This window comes from Ahaetulla prasina, chromosome 15, assembly GCF_028640845.1.
Source record: "Ahaetulla prasina isolate Xishuangbanna chromosome 15, ASM2864084v1, whole genome shotgun sequence".
In the NCBI taxonomy this organism is placed as follows: domain Eukaryota; kingdom Metazoa; phylum Chordata; class Lepidosauria; order Squamata; family Colubridae; genus Ahaetulla; species Ahaetulla prasina.
In genome coordinates, this window is record NC_080553.1 from 11,739,554 (window position 1) to 11,752,525 (window position 12,972).

Genomic DNA, 12,972 nt, shown 5'->3' on the forward strand with positions numbered 1-12,972 from the left:
GGGATTTTTGTGTCAATGCCGATGGTGTTCAAAGGGTGCTCCAGACGTTTTGGGACTGCACCCAAGGCGCCGATGACTAAGGGTGCTACGTTTTGCGGCAGGCCTTTCTCCCTAAAATAATTTCCCCATTCGTGTTTTATAACTGTCTCCCTAACACACCCAGCCGTTTTTGCCGAAATGATATAAAAACCCATTCCTGGTTATTATAATTTGGGCAGAACAAGACAGTGGAAAATAGCCGATGGGGAAATTATCTATGATAGTATTCGGCAACAAGGCTGGTCTCTCTGGAGCCGTTGAATGAAAACACAGACAATTGTTCTGAAAATTCCCTATATGTCCACTGTTCCATGTCCAGGTTGCCTTCCCTGGGAATGTCATTTGATTCTGCTTCCCCTTTCTACACATTTCCCAATGTAGGTGATGATTCTCCATGGGATGGAACCCATTTCATTTAAAAAACGCTTTCTCCCAGGGCAGGGTTGAGTAGTCACAGCTGGCAACGCTACTGTTGGCTTTGTGAGACACAGCACCCAGTGTTTGGTCTATGGGTTGAACTACCTTCTTGAGGGTCCTTCTGAGAGCGCCTCATCGCTCGCGTCTTTTCTGAGCGGGATTTCCTTTTTCTTTTCAGATGTTGTGCCGGAGGTGCCCACCAGACCACCTCAAGTTGTCCTCCATCCAGTGAATTCAGACCCAATGTAAGTGTCTCGCTCTTTGTCCTCCTCTTTGGAACCATGGCCCAACCCATCTTTAGACATTATGTCTCCTGTTCCTCCTTTATTACAAAGGAAACCTCCTTGTTCTTGTTCTCCTTTTCTTCTTCTTCTCCTCCTCTTCTTCCACCTCCACCTCCACTTCTTCTCCTCCTCCTCCTCGTCCTCGTCCTCCTCCTCCTTTTCTTCCTCCTCTTCCTCCTCTTCTTCTTTTTCCACCTCCATATCTTCTTCTTCTTCTTCTTCTTCTTCTTCTTCTTCTTCTTCTTCTTCTTCTTCTTCTTCTTCTTCTTCTTCTTCTTCTTCTTCTTCTTCTTCTTCTTCTTCTGCTTCTTCTTCTTCTTCTTCTTCTTCTTCTTCTTCTTCTTCTTCTTCTTCTTCTTCTTCTTCTTCTTCTTCTTCTTCTTCTTCCATCTCCACCTCCACTTCTCCCCCTCCTCCTCCTCCTCCTCTTCTCCTCCTCCTTTCTTCCTCCTCCTCCTCTTCTTCTTTTCCACCTCCATATCTTCTTCTTCTTCTTCTGCTTCTTCTTCTTCTTCTGCTTCTTCTTCTTCTTCTTCTTCTTCTTCTTCTTCTTCTTCTTCTTCTTCTTCTTCTTCTTCTTCTTCTTCTTCTTCTTCTTCTTCTTCTTCTTCTTCTTCTTCTCCTTCGCCTTCTCCTTCTCCTTCTCCTTCTCCTTCTCCTTCTCCTCCTCCTCCTCCTTCTCCTCCTCCTTCTCCTCCTTCTCCTTCTCCTCTCATATTACCTTCTTTGGAAAAAACAGAGCTATTTTCCTGGGTAGGGGAGAACAGAAGACCACAGTCAATCTCTTTGACTCAAGAGGTTTCCTTGAGATGCCTCTTCCCTAAGAATATGGATTTAAAAAAAAACAACAGACAGGCAAATCAATTCATTTCTAATTATATCACTCTCCCATGTGTTCCATTACTTGTAGGTTTATAAACATATAATCTCCTTTTTTAATAATTTTTTTTTAAAAAAACCTAAGCTTGCAGTTAAACTCATTTTTGCCTTAAACGATCGGTGTTTTCAGTATGCTTTCTCCCCCCACCCTCCAATGCATTTCTGCACGGATTGTCATATATTATTTGTAAGGCATCTTCTAGTCATAAACCTCTCTACAAGATTTGGGGCAGGCCATCCCCTAAAAGTATACCCTTCGGCATTCGTGCGTGAACCCGAGGAATTGGCCTCCAATGAGCTGGCTTGAAAATTTAAACGAAAAGAAATCCCTCCAGCTCGTTTGCCGTGAACTAGTTCAGCACTCTACTGTAAGAGAGCGTTTCCCCCCCTAGTATTTTGGCCGAGAGCCTGCCGATGTGCTAGTTAGCCAGAGGAAACCCTCTTCATCTCATACTGGACTGCTTCCAAGGTAGCCACGTTGGGGCAGTTTCAGTTCTGAGCATAAGGATTCAGCAGCCGGGTTGCTCCCCAAATGTGTCCACGGAAAGCAAAATATAACTTGTGTAAGTCTTTGTAATAGAGGGGGGGGGAGATGTTCTCCAGCAATCCATCGCTGGAGGTTTTTAGCAAGAGGTTGGACAGTCCTTTGTCTGAAATGGTATAGAGCAGTGATGGCTAACCTTTTTGTTGCGCGTGCGAAAGCGCCTCCGCACCCATAATGCAATGTGTGCACGAGAGACGGGAAGCGAAGAAGGGAGGGACAGAGAGAGAAGGGAGGGAATGAGGGAGGGAGAGAAAGAGAGAGAGAAAGAGAGAGGAAGGGAGGGAGCGAGAGAGAGGAAGAGAGAGAGAGGAAGGGAGGGAAACGAGGGAAGGAGAGAGGGAGAAAGAGAGGGGGTAATGAGGGAGGGAGAGAGAGAGAGAAAGAGAGAGAAAGGGAAGGAGAGAGAGAGGAAGAGAGGGAACAAGGGAGGGAGAGAGAGAGAAGAAGGAATGGAGTGAGAGAGAGAGGAAGGGAGGGAGGGAACAAGGGAGGGAGAGAGAGAGAAGAAGGAATGGAGTGAGAGAGAGAGGAAGGGAGGGAGGGAACAAGGGAGGGAGAGAGAGAGAGAAGAAGGGAGGGAGGGAGAGGAAGGGAGGGAGGGAACAAGGGAGGAGGGAGAGAGACCATGATTATGACTTGTGACCTATACACACATACATATACAGAGAGAGAAAACCCTTCCGGTGTTCGGTTTCTGCATATAATGCGCACATATGTATAATCGCCAACCACCGGTTGGTTCTAACTTTTCCTCCGTAAAGAGAAATAAAACCCAGAAGACAAAAAAAAAAAAAGCAAAATTCTGATTTGCAACCCGAGAGAAGCATCTCTAGGTTGGAGAAGGTCACACGACATGACACAGGGAAGCAGCTGTTTTATCAATTCCATGGGAAAGGTTTGTCCCGGCCTTTCAGGTTGGAGTAAATTGACTTCTGCAAGGCGAGAGAACTGCGAATGGCAGCTGTTCATACATCAGAGATTAAAGAAGCTTTTTCCCTTTTGAACATGCGGCTCCGAGATGAATTGCCAGCCGCGTCCTTGCTCTGAAAAATTAATGCTCCTTTCTCCCCGCTCTCATCTTCTCCTGCCTCGTTCTAATAGAATAGAATAACAGAGTTGGAAGGGACCTTGGAGGTCTTCTAGTCTAACCCCCTGCTTAGGCAGGAAACCCTACACCACTTCAGACAAGTGGTTATCCAACATCTTCTTTAAAACTTCCAGTGTTGGAGCATTCACAACTTCTGGAGGCAAGTTGTTCCACTGACTAATTGTTCTAACTGTCAGGAAATTTCTCCTTAGTTCTAAGTAGCTTCTCTCTTTGTTCAGTTTCCACCCATTGCTTCTTGTCCTGCCTCCTGGTGCTTTGGAGAATAGCTTGACTCCGTCTTCTTTGGGGCAGCCCCTGAGATATCGGAACACTGTTATCATGTCTCCCCTAGTCCTTCTTTTCATTAAACTAGACATTAAACTAGACATTTGGTTCTCACCGAAGCCGATTTTGCTTCTGCGGGCATTTGGACAAATCCGTCATCCAGGAAGTTTCCAGGAGTCCTCTTGGCTTTCTTGCTCCTCCCTTCTTCCCTTCTTCCTTGAAAGTTGATGTTGCTGCATCAGAGAAGGAAGAAGAGGAAAAAGGAGGAGGAGGAGGAGAAGGAGGAAAGGGGGAAGGAGAAGGAGAAGAAGAGGAGGAGGAGGAGGAGGAGGAAGAACAAGAACAAGAAGAAGAGGAGAATAAGAAGAAGATGATGATTTTTTTCATAATGGAGGAGGAGAAGAAGAAAAGGAGAAAAAGGAAGAAGAGAAGACATTTTTTCGTAATAAAGGTGACAGAGGAGGAGAAGAAGAAAAAAGAGGAAAAGAAGAGAAGAGATTGGTTCATAATAAAGGAGGAGGGAGAAGCAGCCTCCTTTCTCTTGCCGAGCATCTCAGCCTTAACCTGGTCCTCAGGGTTCCTCCCTTGCTTTGCGTCTTTCGCCCCTTTCCCTCCCTCCCTCCCTCTCCTTTCTTTGCTTTTAAGAATTCAGAATCACCGCTAACACAAGTCAAACACGCCACTCCATTGCCGCCTTCCTTCGCTCACATTTTCCCTTTAGCAACCACTGCTCTTCGGAGAGATTTAAGCGAGTGAGAAAGCCATCGTGGCAAAGTGAAAAGAAATCCTGGAAACCAGGAATCATCAATGATCAAGAATCACTCATTTCTAAAGATCTAAGTGCCAGAGCCCACTGTAACAACATTGCCAAAAAGGCACTAAGAGTTGTTAACCTAATCTTGCGTAGCTTCTTCTCTGGTAATATTTATACTACTAACTAGAGCATACAAAACATTTGCTAGACCAATTCTTGAATACAGCTCATCTGTCTGAACCCGCACTGCATATCGGACATAAATACAATCAAGAGAGTCCAGAGATATTTCACGAGAAGAGTCCTCCACTCATCTGAAAACACCTTTATTCATTCAAGCGGGACTGGCATAACTAGTGTTGGATTTTAATTGGGTTTTCTTACTATTTTAAAATTTTAAATCTAATTTTTAACTATCAGCCTTTATAATTTGCTTTGTTTTAATTGTTATCTTAATTGTATATATTTTGTTTTTTATCCTTGGCTGTACACCGCCCTGAGTCCTTCGGGAGAAGGGCGGTATAAAAATTTAATAAATAATAATAATAATAATAATAATCTGCTTGCAATAAAATGCCTTATGCCACCAGATTCCAAATTTTGGGCTTAGACAACTTAGAACAACGCCGACTTCAGTCTGACCTAAGCATAGTACATAAAATTATCTACCACAATGTCCTACCTGTCAATGAATACTTCGGCTTCAACCACAACAATACACGAGCAAATAATAGATACAAATTCAAGGTAAACCGCTCCAAACTCGGTTGCAGAAAATACGACTTCAGAGTGGTCAATGCCTGGAATGCACTCTGACTCTGTGGTTTCTTCCCCAAACCCCCAAAACTTTAAGCTTAAACTGTCTACTGTTGACCTCACCCCATTCCTAAGAGGTCTGTAAAGGGACGTGCATAACAGCACCCGTGTGCCTACCGTCCCTGTTCTAATGTTTTCTTTTATTCGTATTCTTTTTATGTTGTTGTGACCCATGAAAGTAGGAAACTCAGTCTGCGGGGAAAAAAACTTTATTTGAACAGCTGAGAATTACTTCATTCCCAGCGTAGTTCAATTAAATTAAAACAAATTCCTCCCAACACAAATTCCTCAGTCCTGTCACCAACCTTGGTCCAATTAGGCAAATTGCCAAAGGCCTTTTCTTGGCAAAAGTTCAGAAGACGCCGATATGAAACAAATGCAACAAGACAAAGCTACCAGTGTTGTTTTCTGGCAAAGCCCAAGCACCGATGCTGGTCTATTTTAAGCCTTATGGGAGAGGCCAATCAACTCTTGGCCTTACTCCCGAGTTGTCTTTTGTGCTTGAGCTGCTCTTGCCTTCTGGCATCTCTTCTCATGCGTGCATTAGGAACAGGCTCCTCCTGTTCCTCTGCCTCACTACTATCAGCCTCTGGAGGCTCTGGAGTCTGCACCTCATTCCCCGATTGCCCTGGCCCCACCTCAGCCTCATCGCTGTCCGATCCGTTGCCAGCTCTTCAGGCTGCTGGCGGACCACAACACATGTATCCAAATTATGTTTATACTTTCACCTGTTATCTTATATATGATTGACAAAATAAATAAATAAATAAATAAAATACAATCGTAAGGCTTTCATATTCCCGATTTCATTTATTTTTTTTTATTTTTTTTATTACTTTTTTTTACAACAAACAAACAAAAAAAAATACATTATTACACCCTTGTGCTATACATAAAAGGAAGATTTGGGTCTTCGGATATATCCTCATGATTGCCAAAATCCACGTTCTCGAGGTACAGGTACTGAAGCGTCCAATGTTCCAAGCGCAAAGTCCACAAATGGTTTCCAAGTCTTCCAGAAAATATCTTCTTTATACACACCACTTCTAATTTTAATATCACATGTCATTTTATCATTTAAAGCTAATTTCCACATTTCAGAATTCCACTCTTCTATTCTAAAAATCACATCTAGTTTCCAATATCTAGCTATTATAATTCTACCTATTATAATCATAATTCTAATCAATTCTTTTTCATATTTTGTTAATTCTATTTCCTTAATTACCAACAATAATATAGTTTCCACTCTCAATGTTATTACTTTCCCCATCATTTCAAATATCATTTTCTCCAATTGTTGCCAAAACTTTTTAACCTTATCACAATTATACCACATATGTTCATAAGTCCCCAATTCCATCTCACATCTCCAACATTTTTTACTTATTTTTTTATTTTTTTTAATTTTTTTATCCATTTGTGACAATCTTACTGGAGTCAAATACCATTTCCAAACAACTTTATAATTGTGCTCTTTAATCCTTATAGATAAAGTTCTCATAATTCTACTCTTCCAATTCACATTCCAATCTGACTCTGGTATTTCAATATTAAGATCTTTTTCCCAATTTGTCCTCATCACTCTTTCATTTATGCATTCCTCGCGCATCCCTGTCTTTCTTCCCGGAAGGCTCTGCGAGCTTCTTTCTGTCACTTCGCCGGTTTCGGCTCCCTTCTCTCCAGTGCCAAAGAGCACCAAAGGAGCTCCTGGACCATATGTTACCCCTCCCCACCACCCCTGGGGTGGTCCCCAGCCACTTCCAACCGTTGTCTGTTAGTCTGGCAGAGGAAAAGCATCATCAAAACCACGGAGGAGATAATCACATTAATTGCCTTCTGTTGATTTAGTCTGCAAGTTTCCATTTGCATTTCAATTCTATCACAAGCTTTGTCTGAATTCCAGGTCAGAAAAGAATTGCCCAGAGTTGTTTTGGCAAAGTGAGACATAGGTGGCATAAAAGTTTTAATAGATAAATAAGAAGAAAAGTTACCCATTTTCATTGTCTGGGCTGCCACACACCCCTATGTGGAAATCAGGTTGAGGTTCGTTTTCTATGACTACTGTCGTTATTTTCCATCTTGGCATTCTGGAATCCCTCCATAATTAACGTTTTGCATAGAGAGCTGGAGAAAGCCAGATGAGGCTAGCAAGAAATACAGAAGGAAAGAATGTCTTGGACCCCAGTTGTCCAGAATGGTACAGGGGTCTCCTGCTTGGGCAGGGGGTTGGACTAGAAGACCTCCAAGGTCCCTTCCAGCTTCTATTCTATTCTATTCTATTCTATTCTATTCTATTCTATTCTATTCTATTCTATTCTATTCCTCACATCCTGGACATAAACTGTTTCAACTCCTATCCTCAAAACGACACTATAGAGCACTGCATACCAGAACAACTAGACACAAGAGCAGTTTTCCCCCGAAAGCCATCACTCTGCTAAACAAATAATTCTGTCAACACTGTCAAACTATTTACTAAGTCTGCACTACTATTAATCTTCTCATCATTCCCACCCCCCATTTCCTTCCATTTATGACTGTAACTTTGTTGCTTGTATCCTTACAATTTATACTAATATTGTTTCCTGATTGCTTATTTGTAGCCTATGACTATCATTAAGTGTTGTATCATTGTTAAATTTGTACCCTATGACTATCATTAAGTGTTGTAACTGCTGTACCTTGATGAAGGTATCTTTTCTTTTATGTATGCTGAGAGCATATGCACCAAGACGAATTCCTTGTGTGTCCAATCACACTTGGCCAATAAAAAATTCTATTCTGTTCTGTTCTGTTCTGTTCTGTTCTATTCTATTCTATTCTATTCTATTCTATTCTATTCTATTCTATTCTATTCTATTCCTATTCCTATTCCTATTCCTATTCCTATTCCTATTCCTATTCCTATTCCTATTCCTATTCCTATTTCTATTCTGTTATGCACCAAGACAAATTCCTTGTGTGTGCAATCACACTTGGCCAATAAAGAATTCTATTCTATTCTATTCTATTCTATTCTATTCTAAGCTATTCTATTCTATTCTATTCTACTCCCCCTCAGCCTACCCTATTCTATTCTATTCTATTCTCCCTCAGCCTACCCTATTCTTTCTACTCTACTCTACTCTATTCTATTCTATTCTATTCTATTCTATTCTCCCTCAGCCTACCCTATTCTTTCTACTCTACTCTATTCTATTCTATTCTATTCTATTCTATTCTATTCTATTCTATTCTATTCTATTCTATTCTATTCTATTCTATTCTATTCTATTCTTATTCTACTCTACTCTACTCTACTTTACTCTACTATTTTGTATTCGACTCTTTCTATCCTGCTCAATTTCTACTCTACTCTATTTTTTATTCTACTCTATTTCTGCTCTACTCTTTCTACTCTGTTCCACTCCACTCTGTTTTTATTCCACCCTACTTTACTCTAGGGATGCGGTGGCTCAGTGGCTAAGATGCTGAGCTTGTCGATCGAAAGAGCTTGTCGATCAGAATCCCTAGTGCTGTGTAACAGGGTGAGCTCCCGTTACTTGTCCCAGCTTCTGCCAGCCTAGCAATTCGAAAGCATGTAAAAAATGCAAGTAGAAAAATAGGGACCACCTTTGGTGGGAAGGTAACAGCGTTCCGTGCACCTTTGGTGTTGAGTCATGCTGACCACATGGCCACGGAGACGTCTTCGGACAGTGCTGGCTCTTCGGCTTTGAAACAGAGATGAGCACCGCCCCCTAGAGTCGGGAACAACTAGCACCTATGTGCAAGGGGAACCTTCGCCTTTACCTTACTTTACTTTACTCTATTCTATTCTACTCTATATCTGAAGATGTTTAGTTTTTCTGCCTTTCTTACATCCTTCATCTAGCTTGGCCTTTAGATCCTACTCTAGATCAACTTCTAGGTGCTATTTTTCCCTGGCTTCATCCTCTACCTCATCCCTCAATTCCCATCTCCCTATCTCCAAAAAATAATAATATTACCCCATCTAAGTTCTACTGAAGTAAGATGTGAAATGGGGCTCTTTGGCAAACTTAGCTGGGAAGGGAACAGAAGTTGCCTTCGGAAGTTGTGGGAGCTTCGTCACTGGAGGTTTTCAAGAAGAGACTGGACTGCCATCTGTCAAAAATGGTGTAGGGTCTCCTGCTTGGGTGGGGAGGGTTGGACTAGATGACCTACAAGGTCCCTTTCCAACTCTGTTAATCTGTTAAACTATCTGTAAAAAACCCAGCCCTTGATCCATTTATGCCGCCAGACCTGTTGAGATACGGGGTAGCCACCCCGCACCCCACTTCTCACCCAGCTCTCCAAATCTACTTCTTGCAAGGGCATCATTAGAAAGGTGACCTCTCTCTTAAAGTCTGAACCAGGCCTCCTGAAAGGCCAAGTAATTTTTGTGTGGGCAGCCTCGCTTGCTCGGCTAGAGTCTGGGCTGTAGAAGATTAGCTGACAATCAATGAAACTTGTGTGAAAAATTGACTCAGCAGCAGCTCCCGATATTCGACTCTCATTCCACTCTTTTAAGGAAAGAGACAATTTGAGTGCACCTGCTGAAAAAAAACTAGTTCCAGCAGTAGAGTTCTGCTTTTTGAGCAAAAGGTCCAAGGGGAACATTCAGTTTTTTTCCTCTTAGACCAATGTCAGGTGTGTTCAAATGTGCTCTCTCTCTTTCTCTTATTCTCTTTCTCTCATTCTCTCTCTTGTTCTCTCTCTCTCTCTCTCTCTCTCTCTTTCATTCCCATTCTGTTTCTTTCTCTTATTCTCTTTCTCGTTGTATTTCGGTCTCTCATTCTTTCTCTCCTCATTCTCTTCCACATTCTCTCTCTGTCTCTCATTCTTTTTCTCCATCTCTCTCATTCTTGTTCTCTCTCTTTTTCAATCTCATTCTCTCTTTCTGTCTCTTATTCCCATTCTCTCATTCTTTTTCTCTTTTCTTTATCTCTCATTCTCTTTCTCATTTTCTCTTTCTGTCTCTTATTCCCATTCTCTTTTTCTCTCTCATTTATTTATTTATTTATTTATTTTATTATTTATATTTTTATACCGCCCTTCTCCGAAGACTCAGGGCGGTGTACAGCCAGAATAAAACAGTAACACTACAGTTAAAAACAATATATCAATAAAAATCTAATTCGATTTGGTTAAAAGTTAAAAATAATAAGATAAAAATAATAAAAGACCCATAAAACCCTATAAAACCCCATTAAAATTCCCATTAGGCCAGCCCTGATCGATGAAATAAGAAAGTCTTGAGCTCGCGCTTGAGCTCACTCATTCTTTTTCTCTCTTTCTCTTACTCTCTCATTCTCTTTGTCATTCTGTCTCCCATTCTCTTTTTCTCTCTCTTTCTCTTTGTCATTCTGTCTCTCATTCTCTCTTTCTTTCTCATTCTCCATCATTCTCTCTTTCTGTCTTTCTCTTTCTCTTATTCTCTTTCTCGTTGCATTTCAGTCTCTCTTCTTTCTCTCCCTCTCATTCTCTTCCACATTCTCTCTCTGTCTCTCTCATTCTTGTTCTCTCTCTTTCTCAATCTCATTCTCTCTTTCTGTCTCTTATTCCCAGTCTTTTTCTCTCTCGTTCTTATTCTCTCTCTCTCTTTCTAATTCTCTTTTTCATTCTCTCTTTCTGTCTTTCATTTCCATTCCTTTTCTGTCTCATTTTCATTCTCTTTTCTTTATCTCTCATTCTCTTTCTCATTTTCTCTGTCTCTCATTCTTTCTTTCTCATTCTCTCTCTCTCTCTTTCTCATTCTCTCTTTCTGTCTCTTATTCCCATTCTCTTTCTCTCTCATTCTTTTCTCTCTCTCTCTCTCATTCTCTTTGTCATTCTGTCTCTCATTCTCTTTCTCTCTCATTCTCTTTCTGTCTCTCATTCCCATTCTTTCTGTCTCAGTCTTATTCTCTTTCTCTCTCTCATTCTTTCATTTTCTCTGCCTCTCATTCTCTCTCTCTCTCTCTTTCTCATTCTCTCTTTCTGTCTCTTATTCCCATTCTCTTTCTCTCTCTCATTCTTATTCTCTCTCTCTCTCTCTCATTCTCTTTGTCATTCTGTCTCTCATTCTCTCTTTCTCTCTCATTCTCTCTTTCTGTCTCTCATTCCCATTCTTTCTGTCTCAGTCTTATTCTCTTTTCTTTCTCTCTCATTCTTTCATTTTCTCTGCCTCTCATTCTCTCTCTCTCTCTCTTTCTCATTCTTATTTTCTCTCTCTTTCTGTGTGTGTCTGTCTGTCTGTCTCCCTCCCTCCTGTTCTTGAAATGTCCCTTCCTTCGAATGAACTCCATTTCTCATACGACCGATGTTCCACGCAACACGCCGCAAAGCATTTGTTCAAAAATAGATTCATTTGTTGTTCATGTCATTAACTATGTAGTGTATAACCGACCAGGAAAAAGCAAATTTCAGAGGAGTGCCATGCATGTCATTTTTCAGAAAACCAGCGGACGTTGGAGGTTGCTAACGAGATATGCCAAAACTTGTATTTAGTCTGGGCAGCCCATCAAACTAACTCTCAAGAAATATTTGATCTCTGAATCAATTTAGATTTTGAGTGGACTTCAAACGTGTTGTTGCACATTCGTTAAGCACAATTAATGGTACTCCAACATGCGCTATAACGCACAGTTATTTTTGTCTGTAAGAGGTGTTTTTTCCCCCCTCCCATATCACCAACTATTTTAGCAGTAGCTCTTGGCCTGTTGAAAGGTGTCAAAGGAGAATAATCTTTTTCCGTGTTACTTGGATGAAAACTGCAAAGCCATTTATTCCTTTGAAAGTCGCTATTCGGCTTCTGTCAATCAAGAGCTGAACTATGTCTACTGTGAAAACTGATCGAAGAGTCAGGTCTGGCAGTGATGTGAAGCAATAACACCTTTGGAATAGGTTTATACATCACACAACAGTTCTGTTAACCATGGTTTAATGGATAGGTCGTCCTTGACCTATCCTTTGGCAGCAGCCAAAAAAGCCAATGACATCCTAAGTTGCATTAACAGAGGGATGCAATCAAAATCAAAGGAGGTACCAATTCCACTTTATAAAGCCTTGGTAAGGCCACACCTAGAATCCTGCATCGAGTTTTGGTCACCAGACTACAAAAAAGATGTTGAAACTCTAGAACAAGTGCAGAGAAGAACAACCAAGATGATTAGGGGATTGGAGGTTAAAATATACAATGAACGGTTGCAGGAACTGGGCCTGGCTAGTCTAGTGAAGAGAAGGACCAGGGCAGAAATTTTTATTTTATTTTATTAAATTTTATTTATTTTATTTATTTCGTCAAGCATGTGTTTTACGACAGATACAAATGTAAACATAACAACAACAACAACAACAACAACAACAACAACAACAACAATAATAATAATAATAATTTAATTTCTATACCGCCCTTCTCCCGAAGGACTCAGGGCGGTTTACAGCCAAGTAAAACACAATGAAAACATACAATATACAATTAAAAACCAATTTTAAAAAAACTATTCAATTTGGCCCATTTGATTAAAATACACATTACAACCATAAAACCCCATTAAAATTTCTAGTAGATTTCAATTTTATGCCAGTCCTGCACGGAAAAATAAGTACGTCTTCAGCTCGCGATGGAAGGTCCGGAGGTTGGGAAGTTGTCGAAGTCCTGGGGGAAGCTCATTCCAGAGGGTAGGTGCCCCCACAGAGAAGGCTCTCCCCCCGGGGGCCGCCAGCCGACATTGTTTGGCTGACGGCACCCTGAGGAGGCCCTCCCTATGGGAGCGCACAGGTCGATGGGAGGCAAACGGTGGCAGCAGGCGGTCCCTTAAATACCCCGGTCCTAAGCCGGTCCTAAATACATGTAAAGGATACAAATAAAAGAAAACATTAGGAC

The 12,972-nt window shown here is 41.2% G+C and overlaps 1 protein-coding gene across 1 annotated transcript in view; it reads left to right on the plus strand.

The window, feature by feature from the left end:
* KSR2 (kinase suppressor of ras 2) overlaps positions 1-12,972 on the plus strand; it is a 186,297-nt gene that overhangs the window by 123,748 nt on the left and 49,577 nt on the right. The window contains exon 12 of the mRNA XM_058158508.1: positions 635-701. Coding sequence (XP_058014491.1) covers positions 635-701 — 67 coding nt within the window. The remainder of the gene's footprint in view (positions 1-634; positions 702-12,972) is intronic.